A 19,305-nucleotide genomic window follows, 5' to 3' on the forward strand; every position below is an offset into this window, starting at 1 on the left:
AGCCAGGACAATATCTGCAGTTTTGACATGTACAAAAAACATCCAAATTATATATTGAACAAATCATACTAAACCCCCATACCCATATATTTTCTGATCACCCAGCAATTGTCAAAATGCCACTTCTGCACTTTATACACACATACACCTTCCTGCGACTTTGCATCAAAGTGTAATTTTTCATAAAGCTTATAAGGTCCACACCTCTAAAGAATAAACATTCAACATAAGTCCATACATACCTTTTATGCCTACATTTATGTGTACATATCTTCATAAAATCACCAGAACTGGAAAGACCAAAAATGTGGTTTTAAGCTGGAAATAAGAAAAAAAAAAGTAACCTAAAATATGGGTATTACAGTCTTTGACTGATGAAAGCCTCGACAGACTGTGGACAGCCATCAAGAGCTTATGTTAAACACAATGGAACAGAGGCCATGTAATATATGGTCATCATCCACATATGTGTAAAATATATACTGTATACAGCAAACAATAAGTAAACCTTTAGACTGGCATAATATTGGTGGTTTAACCCTCCAGTATTATGGACCGGACAGCTAAACCTCTTGTAGTTATCAGAAAATTAGAGTATGCCTCCTGGTTCTTATTAACCATGGGAAGTCTGAGTGTTGTATCTATATTATGGGCACAAAAAAGCCTCTGTATTACACCTGTCTGAAAAGTGGCTGAATATAGTTGTGTGTGTGTGTATTTTTTTTTTCTTTTTAATAAACTACAGTAATTTAAAAGAATTGTTTATACTGACAGTCAATGAGTGAACATGTCTTTTCTGACTGACATTTTTTTTTCCCACCTGTCTGAAATATATTAGATATTCCTCTCTAGTGATAATCATTATTGCGGTTACTGCAGCATTTAATGGGTATTGCTAGAGAAGCGGTTTGTATATTTTAGTCTATTGATCGGGACTGGACCAGATAGGGACAGTGTAAAATGTAAACTTTATTGAAGTTTCTGGTGTGTTTGGTGCGACTTTTTTGGCTCAGTGATAAGGACGCTGGTAAATGTCTGGCTCATGGCATCAATAAATGGCCTAATTAGGCGCAGAGGGGTGATAAGATGAGCAAGCACTGGGGGGAGGGTGTCGTTCCTCAGCAAAGGCAGGGTTGAAGCCCTCCATATTCAAATGTCACCGTTACCTGGATTCATTTCTAAAAATGATACTGTTCCAGTCCATAGCAGTCCAGGTTTCTTGTTCATAACACCACAAACAAAGGCGACAGTGGCTGGCTGTCAATGGCAGGACACACTAGGAGATTTGACACTTTGACACAAAATTTCCTTGGAAATGGTCTTGAGGGAGGGGGGCCGGGGGGTATAATAAAGGTCCCACCTGTGTCTGAATGGTGGACAATGAACCGCTCATGCTGGTCTGTAGTTCAGACGATCCTCTCTACTGGTGGTATTTCTGGGCCGTCTGTAGCCTGTTCACCGTGGTTGTGTGTGTGTGTGCCCTCACATTACCACTGCTCTCAACACCTTCTAACCACTAAGTCAGTATGGACTAGAAGGCGGATAATTTCAAAACGTCCACCCTGCTTGTCTCAGTCCAGTAATTTGCTCCTTTCAAAGTCTGTCAACTGGGCAAAATGTCTGCGTGTTCTATAGCCATGTATAGTAGTCAATGAACTCTCAACAAGAGGTACATTACCTAAAAGTAGCCTCTGAGAGGCCTTTTTATGGCAACCGAGGAAGCATTTATACACCCTCTTGTGGCAAGACCCGGTGTTTGATTAAACCACACCTGTAATCATTTACTTATCTACCTGACATAAAATACTTGCCTAGTTTTGCAGCAATCCGACATTTGTATCTGCATGCGTTATTATTTTTGTCATTGTGAGTAGTTTAATAAAATCTTTGGTTCGGAAAATAGTTCTGAGACTAAGTAAATTTGAACTCCTCCACCAATCAATTATTAGGTCATATTCTTTGCTGGAGTGTTTCATGAAAAAGAGATGGCTTCATCCAAAGTTGAAATCAGAGGCATTGTTCAAGAAAAGAATGCGAGAAGAAGCGAATGTATTTCTTTTGTGAACATCTGTTCTTCATAATGGTATTCTGTCTTCCAAGGAACACAAGATTGTATTATAAAATGATAGACTGCATGAAAATAATCAGTAGCTAAATAACAGTGCAAGAAGCCCAGTCCCTGGAAACGACACCACAATCTCCTATATGTTTTCTTAACCAAGATAATTTATATGTATAGTGTCGCTGGGACATATTTTATGGCCTTTTGCTCTTTGCCACTCAATTTTTGTCCTATAATACAGACTGCACAATTCATTTGGGAGAAGTAATTTCCATCCCTGCATACTAATCGATTTTCTCACAAACACCTGCTATCAGTTACGGTAATAAAAATGCCATTTTAAATTGAAAACAGTCCAAATGGAGCATCCCAGGGAAATGACTTAAGTGTCATTCAATGCTACTAATGCGGTAATGTTCTTGTGTTACCACCACACTTTCTCATATCAGCATTTACATTTTTATACAGTTTTAGTCATTATATTTCTCCTTCAACTGGTGACTGCCTTAAAGCTATTGGTACTAAGAAAAGATAAAGTGTCTGCACGAGTACGCATTTTTAATGGTTCTCTTAAATCCAGACTGCTGTAAAAACAATATAGTTCTGAAAAACAATCATATAAAAAGCAAAATAAAAGAGATTGAAGAATACTTGTTCTAGGATGGATCTTATAAAAAAGTTTATCTCAAGTTCTTTTCTTATTATCTGTACACATGAAAACTTGTAACAAGTTTTGGTTAAAGGCATAGGGGCCCATTTATGAAGACTGGTCTTGATAAAGCCCCATCATTGGCGGGGCATCCGCCGAAGTTATGAAGAGCTGCAGGCCTCTCCATAACTTTGCCGCGTAGAGCATCGGTTCTAAATGGCCCTTCCCCGCCAGGCCCACGATTTTAGACCTGTTGTGAGCAGGGAATAGTCTCGGATAGTGACGCAACTAACCGTTGAGCCGCCATCTGCGCCTGAAATGAGCCTAATTTAGGCATGTTTGAGATTAGTAAATGACTCCCATAGTGTACACACACGTTTAAAGCATTCATATGCATTAATGGCTTGCTTTGTAACGTCTATATAGGCTTCATTCACATCTACGTTGAGTCTCTGTCGTAGATCCCAAAAATGACAAACACAATTGAACAGGCAATTTTTTTCTGGCAAAATGCCAGTCCCCGTGACTGAAACCTGACGGATCCAATTATTGCAGATGTGAACAGAGCCTTAGGTGTGTACATTTCACAACAGTGGCCTCTGTGACTGGGCCCTTGTGCTGCAACATTACAAAACAAATGTGTGGTTTTTAACAGTTTGATTATACACTATATATATATATATATATATTGTCTACTTTATGGTAGATGCTCCTTTTGATTGAAGAGGGTGAGATATTTATAGGTGTAAAAAGTTTTTAAAAAGTCACACAGGAATGGATAAAAAAATTGGAGCCGTAGAATGTACTCTTTATACAATTTCTTCAAATCTGGAGCTCTAGTGAAAAAAAATAAACTTGAGGCTATGTTACTGGCATTGTGGCACTTTCAATATTTTAATATAAAAAGGTTGACTTTAAAGAGCCTCTGTTAACATCATCAACCTTATTAAACGAGGTATATTGCGTGGTACGGTTGACCATGCTGATTCAATTGATATGTCTTTTCTTTATAGGATCAACTGCTGCAGTGATATATTAGTTTTTATATTTATGCAAATTAGGTAGTTAGAGCACAGAGGGGCTGGCGTGGTTATTGGAGCACTGCTACACTCCTTCGTGCTCAGTACACTCCCCCTCCCCTTTGATTGAAAAGACTAATGGCCCTGTGTAATGGTGCCTGCGCTGTGGAGAGATGGCTGTACAGGGACAAGAGAATACTTAAATTGTGATCCTCCCAGCAGCTGCGCTTCTCTCCCAGAGAGGAGCGCGCACTGTTGACTGATGCCTCAGAACAATGATATAAACCCCATCAGTGTACTGACTGATGTTAGAAAATTAGAGCCTAGTCATGCCAATTACTGCTACCAGCCCATTGTAGAGGCTATAAAGTCTGTGGACTACAGTGTAATCCAGGCAACCTAAACTAGCTCTTGGGGAACACCTGAAAGGCTCAGATTATGTAAAGTTATCCCCTATCAACAGGATAGGGGATAACTATTAGATCAATGGGGGGTCCTACTGCTGGGATAATTAATCACTGATCATGAGAATGGGGACCCCATGTAGCTCCACAAAATGAACAGAGCGGCTGGTCCATTATTATTTTTTATAGGAGGTTCAGGTATAGCGCTCCACTATCTCTGGAACTCCAGTAGAAATGACTTAAAAGCATCTCTTCCTAAGTGTCCTCTGTCTTAAACTTTGCTCTTTTTGTTTGTGAACTTAGCTTTAGCTGCCCAAGCGTATGCATTAAAGGAAGAGAATGACAGTCTACGGTGGCAATTAGACGCCTACAGGAACGAAGTTGAACTTCTGAAACAAGAAAAAGGTCATCATGCACGGACAGAAGAAAGCTTGACCAAGGATCAGCAGTTGCAGTTTTTACAACAAGCAATGCAAAATATGCAACAGGTAAGCCTTGAAAAAACTGTACTATGTGCCTTGGTACATAGTCTAATAATTCCATATACTATGCATATTAAGAGTAATGCAGTATTTCCTATATACACACTGTGTAGATCAGTTAGCCTTTTAAAGTCTGAGGCTACTTTCACTCTAGCATTAATATTTTCTTGTATTGAGATCCCTCATAGGGTCTCAATACTGGAAAAAAACGCTTCCGTTTTGTCCTCATTTTTGTCAATGGGGAGAACGTAACTGAACAGAATGGAATTCTTCAAAAATGCATTCCGGTCCGTTCTCATACCGGAGAGAAAACCGCAGTATGCTGCTGTTTGCTTTCCGTCCTGGGATGCGGAGCAAAACGGATCCGTCATGACCCACAATGCAAGTCAATAGGGATGGATCAATAGACACAATGACACAATAGAAAACGGATCGGTCCCCTATTGACTTTCAATGGAGTTCATGACGGATCTGTCTTGGGTATGTTAAAGATAATACAACCAGATCCGTTCATAACGGATGCAGACGGTTATATTATCAGTAACAGAAGCATTTTTGCTGAACCCTGCCGGATCCAGAAAAGACTCTAGTGTGAAAGTAGACGAAGTCTGGCCAAAGAACATAAAGATTTTGCTTTTGGCCCAGGGATGGATCCAAGATTGAAATGACAAAAAATGATCTGCACTCAATGTGAGATGCAGAAAATTTAGCTTTTTTTTGGGTCACCACATCGCTACTCGCTTAAATATTTAAAGCATGCTGTCAACAGAAGAAGGAAAAGTCACACCGCAAAATCAGTCGTAGAAAAATCGGTAGTAGATTACTAGCTGAAACAGGCCGTTTTTGGTGTCAGATTTCTAATTTGGTGACAATTTTAGAGGAGTGTTTACAAGGAAATTACCAGAGTATTTGGTTGAGGTTTTAGAGGATTTTTTATTTTATTTTTAATAGAAGAGTTTCTCTGCTACCCCATTGACGTCTATGAAATCCACAATCAAATCTTCTATGAAGTAACATATCAGTTCTCAAGTGTCTCCCCCCCCCCCCCTTCAAATCAGCTACTGAAAAAACAATCTTTTTACACTTTGTGTACAGGGTGGATTTTTTAACAGTCAGTGGAGAAACTGTTGGTGAGTTTTAAATGTGGATTTAGCAGTGGAAAAAGGCAGTTTTCCATTGTTGAATCAGTGATAGATTAGTGTGAATATATCCATAAACCTCTAATCACACTGTCAAGAAAATGCATACACTTGCTTTTTCAGTCAGGGACAGGTGTCTGCACCAAAACAATTCTGGAGCACTCTGGGTTGTGCCACTCTTCTGTTAGTCCTCCCAGAAATATATTAATGAATGGACAGCTAGGTGTTACTCTGACACTGGTCAAATGGCTACGTAACATGAGTCTGACAGTGTCAATTGATTGCTGATAGTTTTGGATAGGGTAGGGATAGATCCTATTGACAAGGGGAATGGTTACCCACCAACTAGAGCTACACAGACATTTTATAACACTACTGCTTTTATCTTTTGCTCTGATTACATTCATAATGGAGGAATGTTGCAACGTTAATACAGCTTTGAGTAAAGATGTCTCAGAATTATTTCATTGGAAGTACAAAGTATTTACTAATACAGACATGTCAGGAGATCCAACAGGTCCTCCTATAACTCACAGGTGACATATTTTCTTAATGCAGTTATGTTTTTCTTCTCCCTCTATCCCAGACCTCAGTGACAGCTTCTCTTGATGACTGGAGACTTCCCTGCTAAAACATCTTTTGTCCCTTACTTCCACAACCCATCACTCAGACTCCTAAATAATATCAGACCCCAGACCAGGGTAAAGAAAATGAATCAAACATCAAATTAGATTCCTCCACACAGGCGCTAACCAAGTAAACCATTCAATAGGTGTTGTAAAGATAGACAAAAGTGTCTAATGATATTTAGACTACCTAAGTTTACACTGTTTAAATATTAGACTGGATTAGTAAATCTACTCTGCTCTGTGGGTTTGCACGTTCAGAAAACCTGATCGTGTAAACCCAGCCTGGCAATCAGCTGATTGTGGCAGGACCAACTGCTGGAGCCCCTGGTGATCATACATTTACTCCAACCTCTAAATGGCTGGACATGTAATACATGGACTTGCTGGGTCTGCCAGAGCAGAAGCCCCACTAACCTAATGACTTCATAAAGCATTTGGACAGGGGTTATCATAAGCCATAGGAACATGCAGAAGAGAGATCTGCTCTTTAAATATCCTGCAGCATGGATGGTGTGAGCCATTTTATTTCTATTAGATTAGAGGCAGTTTTGCAAGTTGAATTGTGCTTTATGAAAGCTTGAAGATCTTGTCGGAGCAACTCTGTTTTGACAAGAGTTATTAGTCATCTCAAAAGAATGTAACATATAATTCTCCAACTATATAATGCCAGTAAACTGGGAATTTGATCTGTCACACAAAGACAATCCAGTCAATTTTGACCTCATCAACAGTTTAAACTTCCATGGAGGGTTCAAGAGATGGATTATTCATTACTGTTAACAAGTGAATGTATTTTAATAGGTATTGTGCCTTTTATAAAAAGGGGGATTTGTGACGCTTTATTACTTGAAACATGAGATGTTATACTGTATGGGGGCAGCCACACGGAGGTGTTATACTGTATGGGGGCAGCCACACGGAGGTGTTATACTGTATGGGGCAGCCTCAAGGAGACGTTATACTGTATGGGGCAGCCTCAAGGAGACGTTATACTGTATGTGGGCAGCCACAAGGAGACGTTATACTGTATGGGGGTAGTCACAAGGAGACGTTATACTGTATGGGGGCAGCCACAAGGAGGCATTATACTGTGTGGGGGAAGCCACATGGAGGTGTTATACTGTATGGGGGCAGTCACAAGGAGACGTTATACTGTATGGGGGTAGTCACAAGGAGACGTTATACTGTATGGGGGAAGCCACACGGAAGCGTTATACTGTGTGGGGGAAGCCACATGGAGGTGTTATACTGTATGGGGCAGCCACAAGGAGACGTTATACTGTATGGGGTACTGTCTGGGGCGGCGACAAGGAAACATTATACTGTATGGGGGCAGCCACACGGAGGCGTTATACTGTATGGGGGCAGCCACATGGAGGCGTTATACTGTATGGGGCAGCCACAAGGAAACATTACTGTATGGGGCAGCCACAAGGAAACATTATACTGTATCGGGGCAGCCACAAGGAAACATGGCCTTTGCGGGCAGTAATTGTACTGGTGGTATGCAAACATTCAGGGGCAGGCAGCCGCGGACGCAGGTTTTGAAGTGGTCAGCGCACATGACCGCTTCTATGACTTCACAAAATGCCGCGTTTTTTTTAGGAAACAGCGATATTGCCATATCGATGTTTCCTAATACCGTGGTATATCGCCAAGACCAGTATATCGCCCAATCCTAGTCATGTGTCTAATTTCTATACATGACTCATGAAAAGGCAGGGATCTCTAATGAGTCTCTAAAGATACACCATTTTGCGCCACTTTTTAGATATATTTTTGGTGCAGACACATTAAATAAATGTGGGCCAGTGTGCACAAATGAAAAATTAACATAAAACTTTTCTTTCTTACTGGAGCCTCATTTAAATAAAAACTGATTTTGAGTTTTTACAACTTAACAGTAAAGAACTACATGTTCTTGTTTACCTGTGATAATTTTATTTTATGATGAAATGCTCCTTATGTTAGCTAGCCACCTGTGCTTTTATCTGTATTCTGGCATTTAAAATGCTGCTGCGTTATACATACTACTTCTCAGCATGAACTGTATATGCTGGCTGACATTTCGTGAATCTTTATTTTGTGCTGGTGTAAATGATCTACAATGCATTGGCAGGATACAGCCCCACGAACACCTAGGAAAACCAAATGTCACTTCTTGATTCAACCTTTACTCAAAGATTAATATCTTGTAATTTGGAATATGTATCTAAAAAAACTCTGTGTTATATATGAGCCTAAGGTACTGGTCATGTCAGCTGTTCTGTAAAGAACGTCTGCCATCAAAATACCAATTAAACCCACATCAGCACTAAAGGCTATGGACACCACTGGTTGCATTTTTCTGTTATTGCATTCTACTCATTTTGGGCTAGAAATCATAATATTTTTCATTCGGTCATTTAAAAGTTTTCTTCTACAGCCTTCAGTTTCAGTGCATTTTCAGACTAGCAGGTTCTCTGCTTCACGCTGAATAAGTTAGGGAGCTGCCATGTTGGCTAGATTTGTATCCTTATCTGTACTTTCGTAACGTGGTTCATAAACATGGCTTATAGCTTGTAAAATTACTTGCATAATATTCTGTTGGTCCCTCACCATGCCACCAAAATAGCTCTCACTAGAGATGAGCAAATAGAATTGAATAGTGAGGGTTTGGCCCCGCTGCTCAAGGCGGTCCCTCTTTATTGTTGGGGATAGACATCTTGCCTGGCTCTGTCTATCTCGTGCCTCTGCAGTTGCTCCGAGTAGCGGTGCAAGCGCACAGCCTCTGTAGCTACTACCGGAGCAGCACAGATGCTGACTATGCATCTGTAGCTACACTTCTGGCCCGACGAGATGTCTGGCCCCATCACTCAAAGGTGAAGGGGGAGTCTCTCTGTTCAGAAATTGATTTGCTCATCTCTAGGTCTGACCCTTTGAGGCATGGACTTCACTAGATGCCTGAAGATGTCCTATGGGATCTCATGTAAAGACATCAGCTGCACGTAATTTAAAAGGCTCTCTGAGATTTTTATACTGATGACCTATCCTCATGATAGGTCATCAGTATCTGATTGGTGGAGGACCCCCGCCAATCGGCAGTATCAGAAGGTGCCGGCGGACCTGTGAGCGCTGCTGCCTTCTCAAACAGCTGATCGGCAGGGGTCCCGGGTGTCGGACGCCCCCCGGTCAGATGCTGCTGATCTATCCAAAGGATCCCCTTTAATTCAGTTGAGATCTGCAGAATTTAGAGATCAAGCCAACACTATTTCCCATTTTCCTCAATCCATTCCTGAAGAATTTGTATGTGCATTATCCTGCTGATAGACCATTAGAAAATATCATTGCCATGAAGGGGTATACTTGGTCTGTTACAATGCCAGAGTAACATCCTCATGAATGCCAGGCATCAAGGTTCCTCTGCCGGTATGCCTTCTTTCCACAGTGCATCCTGGTGTCATTTTACCATTGAAATGAAGCACATGCACCACATGATGTAAAAGAAAACCTGATTCACCCAATCAGGCCCCCTTCCTAAATTGCTCTGTGGTCCAGTTCTGATTCTCGCATGCCCATTGTAGGCACTTTTTGCGGTGTACAGGGGTCAGCATGTGCACTCTGACCAATCTGCAGCTACACAGACCCATACAAAACGAGTTGAAATGTACGGTATGTTCTAACACCTTTCTGTCATAGCCAACATTAACTTTTTAGCAAGTTCTGCTACAGTACCTTTTCTTTGAGATCTTTTGGCTGTTCCGCCTACGCTGCCCATGCATGTTATTGAGCCTTAAAGGTGTTGTGTCACTTCAGCAAATAGCATTTATTATGTAGAGTAAGTTAATACAAGGCATTTACTAATGTATTGTGATTGTCCATATTGCCCCCATGGTTTGTTTCATTTTTCCATCACATTATACACTGCTCGTTTCCATAGTTACAACCACCCTGCCATCTATCATCCATAGGAAAAAGTGCCGGCCTCTCTAGTGGCCCAGACCGAGGGAGCACACGTAGGCTGGTGCTTTTTTCTATAGTGTGCAAGCACAGCCACCACTGCTCGATTTAAGGGTGGCCGTAACCATGGAAACGAGGAATGTATAATGTGCTGAGAAACTGAATCCAGCCTGCAAAGTGAAGTGACACAACCCCTTTAACCCCTTAAGGACCGAGGACGTACCGGTACGCCCTATTTCCCGAGTCCTTAAGGACCGAGGACGTACCGGTACGTCCTGACTTAAAATCTGAATTCCGGCGCCGCGGGGGTTAATCGAAACGGGATTTCGGCTGAAATCATTCAGCCGGCATCCCGTAACAACGCAGGGGGGGGTCATTGGACCCCCCCGTATCGGCGATCGCAGAAAACCGCAGGTCAATTCAGACCTGCGGTTTTCTGCGTTTCCGGTCCATTCGGGTGTCCTGTGACCCGATGAACCGGAAAAAGACTGCGATCGGTGGCGTAATTTTACACCACCAATCGCAGTCCGAGGATTTGCAGAGGCGGAGCTGGCCCTGGTGCTGAACGCCGCTGTCCAGGGTGCTGATTGGTGCAGGGGAGAGAGGCGCGAGATTCAAACTTCCTGCGCTCCTCTCTCCCCTCCTCTTCCTGTCCAGCACCCTGACCGTGCAGCATCGTCCAGCACCAGCTCCTGTGTCCCCCTAAATCGGCATCCATCACCCTCCTGCACCCATCGCCACCCAGGTAGGTTAGGGTCAGTGAGGGAGAGGCACCTTTAGGCAGGGATAGAAGGGAAAAGTTAGAAAAAAAAAAAAGCACATTTATTCCAAACTTTTTTTTTTCAACTTTCAGACCCCAGACCCCCCCTGCCACTTGCCCCCCCCACATTTTTTTTTCAGTAACCCACTGGTGAATTTGATGGTGGAGCAGACGAATCTGTACGCCCAACAGTTCGTCGCTCAAAACCCAGGCTCAGTTTTGGCTAGACCCGGTGGCTGGACGCCGGTCAGTGCAGCCGAAATGAGGACATTTTGGGGCCTCGTGCTGCATATGGGTCTAGTCCAAAAACCCAGTGTCAGGCAATACTGGAGTGGGGACGTCCTGTACCAGACCCCACTGTACAGTATGGTCATGATACGTCACCGGTTTGAGGCCATCCGGAAATGTCTGCATTATTCCGATAATGCAGCATGTCCACCCCGAGGTGATCCTGCCTATGACCGGCTGTACAAGATACGGCCGGTCATCGATCACTTTGGGGCCACATTTCAGCAGGCCTACGTACCTGGAAGGGAGGTCGCGGTTGATGAGTCTCTCGTTGCGTTCAAGGGGAGACTCAGTTTCCGCCAATACATTCCCACAAAGCGGGCGAGGTATGGCGTGAAGCTATACAAAATTTGTGAGAGTACCTCAGGGTACACTTACAAATTTCGTGTGTACGAGGGGCGAGATTCCCGGATTCAACCACCAGAATGTCCCCCCACTCTGGGTGTTACCGGGAAACTCGTGTGGGACCTTATGTACCCACTGCTGGATAAGGGTTACCACTTGTACGTGGACAACTTTTATACCAGCATTCCCTTGTTCAGGTCCCTTGCCGCCAGATCCACGTTCGCTTGTGGGACCGTGCGGAAAAATCAACGCGGCCTCCCTGCCTACCCCCTCCAGGTACCTATCCCCAGGGGTGAGACCCGTGCACTTACCAGTGGAAACCTGTTGCTGGTCAGGTATAAGGACAAGAGGGATGTCCTTATGCTGTCCACAATCCACGGTAACAGCACCACCCCAGTCCCTGTGCGAGGTACCGCGGCAACGGTCCTCAAGCCCGATTGTATCGTCGACTACAATCGGTATATGGGAGGAGTTGATCTCTCTGATCAAGTCCTCACGCCATATAACGCCATGCGCAAAACCCGGGCATGGTACAAAAAAGTTGCGGTCTACATGGTGCAGGTTGCCATGTACAACTCTTTTGTACTATCCCGAAGCGCTGGCAGCACAGGGACATTCCTCCAATTCTATGAGGCAGTCCTCAAAGACCTGATCTTTTCGGACCGGGAAAGAGCAGGCCGGAGTACCTCGGGAACTGGAGGCGCCCGGATCGTCCCTGGCCAACACTTTCCAGGTGTGGTCCCCCATACTGGAAAGAAGGGACGAACCCAAAAAAAGTGCAGAGTGTGTCACAAGAGGGGGATACGGAAGGACACCACAACTCAATGTGACACGTGCCCCGATCATCCGGGCCTCTGCATTATCGATTGCTTCAGGGAGTATCACACTTCCATGGAGTACTAAATTTTTATAATCCCCAACAGTTCACTAGAGAACATAAAACACTATGGCTCTCAGACTTTGGAGACACGAAAACAATTTTTCTTTCCCCAAAAAATATTAGTTTTAGTGCAGGCATCCTCAAACTGCGGCCCTCCAGATGTTGTAAAACTATAACTCCCAGCATGCCCAGACAACCTACAGCCATCATCAGGGCATGGTGGGAATTGTAGTTTTACAACATCTGGAGGGCCGCAGTTTTAGGATGCCTGCTTAGTGTCTCCAAAGTCTGAGAGCCATACATATTGGGCATCGTCGCGTGCGTAAAAGTCGTCGCTATAAAAATAACTTTTTACCAAACGCCTCGGATGAACGGTGTTAAAAATATAAAATAAAAACGGTGCCAAAACACCTATTTTTGGGCAAAATTTAAATTTAAATCCATTTTGCCGGTAATAAAGCAAGGGTTAACAGCCAAACAAAACTAAACATTTATTGCCCCAATTCTGTAGTTTGCAGAAACACCCCATATGTGGTCGTAAATGGCTATATAGCCGCACGGCAGGGCATAGAACGAAGGGAACTCCATACGGTTTCTGGAAGGCAGATTTTGATGGACAGTTTTTTTTTTTTACACCATGTCCCATTAGAAGCCCCCCCTGATGTAGCCTAGACTAGAAACTCCAAAAAAGTGACCCCATCTATGAAACTACACCCCTCAAGGTATTCAAAAATTACTTTACAAACTATGTTAACCCTTTAGGTGTTCCACAAAACTAAATAGCGAATGTAGAAACAATTTTAGAATTAAATTTTTTTGTTACATTGCCTCAAAAAAGAGTAATATAGAGCAACCAAAAATCTAATTTACCCCAAAAATTGTCCCAAAACAACAACCACCTTATCCCGTAGTTTCCTAGATGGGGTCACTTTTATGGAGTTTCTACTCTAGGGGTGCATCAGGGGGCTTGAAAGGGTACATGGTGTAAATAAACCAGTCCAGCAAAATCTGCCTTCCAAAAACCGTATGGCGTTCCCCTTCTTCTATGTCCTGCCGTTTAGCCAAACAGTAGTTTACGACCACATTTGGGGTGTTTTTGCAAACTACAGAATCAGGGCAACCCATTTTGAGTTTTGTTTGGCAGTTAACCCTTGTTTTACTCCTGGAAAAAACTGATTATATTGGAAAATTTTCCAAAAAATAGAAATTTCTAAATTGTTTCTCCATCTGCCATTAACTCTTGTGGAACACCTAAAGGGTTAACAAAGTTTGTAAACCCAGTTTTGAATACCTTGAGGGGTGTACTTTCTTAGATGGAGTCACTTTTTTGAAATTTCTATTCTAGGGGTGCAACAGGGGGCTTCAAATGGGACATGGTATAAACAAAACCAGTCCTGCAAAATCTGCCTTCCAAAACCCATATGGTGTTCCCCTCCTTCTATGTGCTACCGTTCGGCCAAACAGTAGTTTACGACCACATATGGGGTGTTTTTGCAAACTACAGAATCAGGGCAACCCATTTTGAGTGTTGTTTGGCAGTTAACCCTTGTTTTACTCCTGGAAAAAATTGATTATATTGGAAAATTTTCCAAAAAATAGAAATTTCAAAATTGTTTCTCCATCTGCCATTAACTCTTGTGGAACACCTAAAGGGTTAACAAAGTTTGTAAACCCAGTTTTGAATACCTTGAGGGGTGTACTTTCTTAGATGGAGTCACTTTTTTGAAATTTCTATTCTAGGGGTGCAACAGGGGGCTTCAAATGGGACATGGTATAAACAAAACCAGTCCTGCAAAATCTGCCTTCCAAAACCCATATGGTGTTCCCCTCCTTCTATGTGCTACCGTTCGGCCAAACAGTAGTTTACGACCACATATGGGGTGTTTTTGCAAACTACAGAATCAGGGCAACCCATTTTGAGTGTTGTTTGGCAGTTAACCCTTGTTTTACTCCTGGAAAAAATTGATTATATTGGAAAATTTTCCAAAAAATAGAAATTTCAAAATTGTTTCTCCATCTGCCATTAACTCTTGTGGAACACCTAAAGGGTTAACAAAGTTTGTAAACCCAGTTTTGAATACCTTGAGGGGTGCACTTTCTTAGATGGAGTCACTTTTTTGAAATTTCTATTCTAGGGGTGCAACAGGGGGCTTCAAATGGGACATGGTATAAACAAAACCAGTCCTGCAAAATCTGCCTTCCAAAACCCATATGGTGTTCCCCTCCTTCTATGTGCTACCGTTCGGCCAAACAGTAGTTTACAACCACATATGGGGTGTTTCTGCAAACTACAGAATCAGGGCAACCCATTTTGAGTGTTGTTTGGCAGTTAACCCTTGTTTTACTCCTGGAAAAAATTGATTATATTGGAAAATTTTCCAAAAAATAGAAATTTCAAAATTGTTTCTCCATCTGCCATCAACTCTTGTGGAAGACCTAAAGGGTTAATAAAGTTAGAAAAAACAGTTTTGAATACCTTGAGGGGTGTAGTTTCTAGAATGGGGTCATTTTTGGGAGGTTTCTATTATCTAAGCCTCACAATATGACTGCAAACCTGAACTGGTCCATAAAAAGTGGGATTTTGAAGATTTCTCAAAAATTTCAAAATTTGCTTCTAAACTTCTAAGCCTTGTAACATCCCAAAAAATAAAATATCATTCCCAAAATGCTACAAACATGAAGTAGACATATGGGGAATGTAAAGTCATCACAATTTTTGGGGGTATTACTATGTATTACAGAAGTAGAGAAACTGAAACTTTGAAATTTGCTAATTTTTCAAAATTTTTGGTAAAAAATGTATTTTTTTATGCAAAAAAATTAACTTTTTTGACCCAATTTTAGCAGTGTCATGAAGTACAATATGTGACGAAAAAACAATCTCAGAACGGCCTGGGTAAGTCGAAGCGTTTTAAAGTTATGAGCACTTAAAGTGACACTGGTCAGATTTGCAAAAAATGGCCTGGTCCTTAAGGTGAAAATGAGCCTGGTCCTTAAGGGGTTAAGCAAATTTGAGGAAAAAAAATGGTGGCATGCACAGGGCAGGGATCTGTGTTTTGCGGATCTGCGATTTGCAGACTGCAAAACTGATACGGTCGTGTGCATGAAAACGAATTATATTGTAGGCTTTTTAAGATTATTTTGCCGAGTGTACAATTTTAATTTTTTTGCTCGTAACAAACCCCACAACTAGAATTAGCATCAATCTGAGACTTGCCCACAGCTTATACGATCCCACTCCCTGCAATGGTAATTTTCCAAGCAGCTTGACAATACTGTAGAGGGATAGCAGCAGTGGCCATTTTAATGTTTGTTCATGTTACTTCACGGAAGACTGCACACTCATTAATCAAAGAAGTCAAAAAATGTGCTTCTATCATAATGTGGCTATAATTCATTTTCATAGGGAATATTTCAAAGACATAATGCATTTTCTGCATCTAATTTTTCTCGCTAAAGCTGGTTATGCAAAATACATCTTCCAAATTCATTTTTCACTGTCACATATTTGTATGTGATCCAGTTGAATCAATGCAAACAATTGTCACTTTCACTTTTCTTACAGCACGGCTCCCCTCAGAACACCTCAGAAGAGCGGGATACAACCCTTTTAAGTTCTGTTCTTGGCTCATCATTGCTTTTAACCTTTTATGCAGGGATAGACGAGAATATTCTGTCTTTACATAGGGTATAATCCGCCACTGAGTTTATTTTACAGAAGTACGAAAACTGGAAGGTTCACACCTTCTGTCTCCAATCTTCTCAGATGAAATTTCAGAGATTATCACCTCCATGCCAGTGGGGAAGGCCCCAGGTCCTGACGGGTTGCCAGCCTGGTATTATAAAAAGTGTTTGCCAATCCTCCTCCCACATATCACATCCTGGTGTCAAGCCTTACTTGCAGGAGAACATTTTCCAAAGCAAGCTTTAGAGAAGACAATAACTATGCTGCCTAAACAGGGCAAAAGATGAAAGAATCTGTGGCTATTACAGACCTATTACTCTTTTGAACTTGGATGTGAAGATATGGGCCAAACTGTTAGCGACTAGGCCAGTGTTTTGGCGAACCTATGGCACTGGTGCTAGAGGCGGCACTTAGAGCCCTCTCTGTGGGCACCCGCACCCTGGAAAAAGTCTATGGCACACTAATATGACTTAGATTTTCCCTGCCCTTTATCAGCGCAGGGCTCGCTATGAACAGCACAGGCAGCGCAACTGAGTGTAGCAGGCTATTATAGCTAAGTGATAGAGTACATGGAAGATATACTATGTTTGACTGTAGAATTCAGGTTAAATTACTGTGTTGGCACTTTGCGATAAATAAGTGGGCTTTGGGGTGAAGTTTGGGCACTCAAAAGGTTCACCATCACTGGTCTAGGCTAAACAAGATAATTGCTAAGATTATACACCCAGACCAAGCGGGCTTTGTTTCCTGTAGGGAGGGTAATTTTCACTCCTGCAGGGTAATAAATGCTATTAAAATAGCTACTGACAAAAGCTCCCCCTCATCCTCGTAGGAACGGATGCAGAAAAAGCGTTCGATAGGGTCAACTGACTCTTTATGCAACAGGCGTTACTTAGACTCGGGATCCCTGAACCCTTTGTCTGGGCGGTGATATCTCTTTACCGCAACCCCAGCGCAAGAGTCTGTGTTAATGGCCTGCTCTCGGAACCCTTTACCATTAGTAATGGAACTAGACAGGGGTGTCCCCTCTCACGACATTATTTATTATTGTAATGGAAACGCTGTTGCAAGAAATAAGGGACAACCCAGATACAGGGGGTCTGAGAATTGGGGCATAAGTGTGCCGCGTTCGCCGATGACTTATTATTACAAATCCCACACAAGCTCTCCCGCTGCTTATGAATATATTTGACAACTTTGGTGTACTAGCTAACTTCAAAGTTAACTATTCAAAATCATAGGCATTGAATATAACTCTACCAACAAGACAGGTAAAACACTTAAGTTCCTCTTTCCCCTTTAAGTGGCAACTGGAAAAACTCAAATACCTTGGGATCTTTCTAACCAGAAAATTCTCCTCCTTATATCAAGCCAATTACACTCCCCTAATACAAAAGGTCAAGGATCAGCTGAACTCTCTGTCTTTACCTTATGTCTCGTGGTTAGGAAGAAAAAACCTGTTACAGACGTATATTATGCCAAAATTTCTTTACTTACTTCAATTGGTCCCTATATACCTGCCTCACTCCTTTTTTGCAAAGGTGCGCAGCCTGTTTACCTCTTTCCTATGGAAGGGTAAAAAACCAAGACTAGCGTATGATAGAATGGTTAAGGATCACATCCACGAAGGCTGTAATCTTCCAGATATAAAAAAAAGCAGTCCAGATGAAAAGATGGCTTCAAATATGTGTTCCAAAATTTAGGATCTTAGGTTACAGTATAGAATTAGCTAATATCTCAGATAGGCAACTCTGAATTAGCAGAGCGTACAAAAACAACGCAGTAATTAGACCACTTCAGCGCCAAATACATAAAGGAAGGCGATTTCATTAGCCAGTAAGATTTCAAAAGATCATGTCAAGCCCTTCGATCTAGGTGCGCAACAAGGTCTGCAATGACTTGGTTTGAGAAATTGATATGCAGTACCGAAATTCCCAGACATGCCATATCCCTCTTTTATAAAACATTATTGTCTGAGAATGAGGGGATCACTCCGGCCTACATTAAACTTTTGGAGAAAGATCTGGGTAGGTCTTTCTCCGTAATAGAGATCGACCAGATACACCTTAGATCAGGCATCTCAAACTGCGGCCCTCCAGCTGTTGCAAACTACAAACTGCAACAGCTGGAGGGCCGCAGTTTTAGATCCCTGCCTTAGATCTCATGGCTTCTCAAGGTACATTCAAATTCAGGAACACTTTTATAAGACCAGGACCAGCTGGTATAACGACCCGAGGAAGCTTTTTAAAATGGGACTTAGAGAGACAGGTTCTTGCTGGAGATGCGTAGATGGGGAGGGCTCATTGTATCACATTTTTTGGTCATGTCCTCTGATTAAGGGCTATTGGGACCAGATAGAACGCACAATAAATATTATATGTCGCACTAATATCAATCTATCACCCTCCTCAGTTCTGTTGTGGCTTCCCTCAGAGAGCTGGACCCCGAAGGCCAATGACCTCCCTACATGGTTAGTGCAGACAGCTAGACTACTGATACCTACCCTATGGCTTAGTACAGTACCCCCTTCTCTCAACCAGTGGCAAGAGAGGGTGGATCAGCTCTGCCTCATGGAGGACTTGGCCAGTTGGGCGAACAGATCTCACTCCAAATTCAAATGTGTATCGGATCCGTGGAAGGCTTTCAGAAATACGGTTCTGGACGTATGAGTGGATATCTTACGCCACTGCTCCAACTGTTTGGGAACGTTTGTTTGTTGTAGTTCTCTAGCAAGGGATCGAACACTAATGTTTCAGGGCTATGAGCGACCCATTTTAGCTCTTTGAATGTAATCTTTCATTTAAATAATCGATTACGGGTTCTTGTTTCTTGTTCTTATTCCCACTTTCTCTTTCTAAAGGAGTCAGAGACAGTATATATTTACCCAAAACTGTAAGGAAGAGAACTTGTCTATTCCTTTTCTGTTGTAGGACTGCATTTGGAGCATCTGCGTATGCTCATCTGTTTATCTCTGTTCTTCATTGTTTTTCTTCATAAACCTGTGAATAACATACATAATTGTCA

At 42.2% G+C, this 19,305-nt stretch overlaps 1 protein-coding gene across 6 annotated transcripts in view; it reads left to right on the forward strand.

Annotated features, from left to right (window-relative positions):
- The window catches only part of ENOX1 (ecto-NOX disulfide-thiol exchanger 1), a 593,767-nt gene that overhangs the window by 521,005 nt on the left and 53,457 nt on the right, over positions 1-19,305 (forward strand). For all 6 annotated transcript variants that reach the window (XM_044283882.1, XM_044283888.1, XM_044283885.1 and 3 more), the window contains one exon: positions 4,438-4,622. In XM_044283882.1, coding sequence (XP_044139817.1) covers positions 4,438-4,622 — 185 coding nt within the window. The remainder of the gene's footprint in view (positions 1-4,437; positions 4,623-19,305) is intronic.

The sequence above is a fragment of the Bufo gargarizans genome, chromosome 3, assembly GCF_014858855.1.
Source record: "Bufo gargarizans isolate SCDJY-AF-19 chromosome 3, ASM1485885v1, whole genome shotgun sequence".
Classification (NCBI taxonomy): Eukaryota; Metazoa; Chordata; class Amphibia; order Anura; family Bufonidae; genus Bufo; species Bufo gargarizans.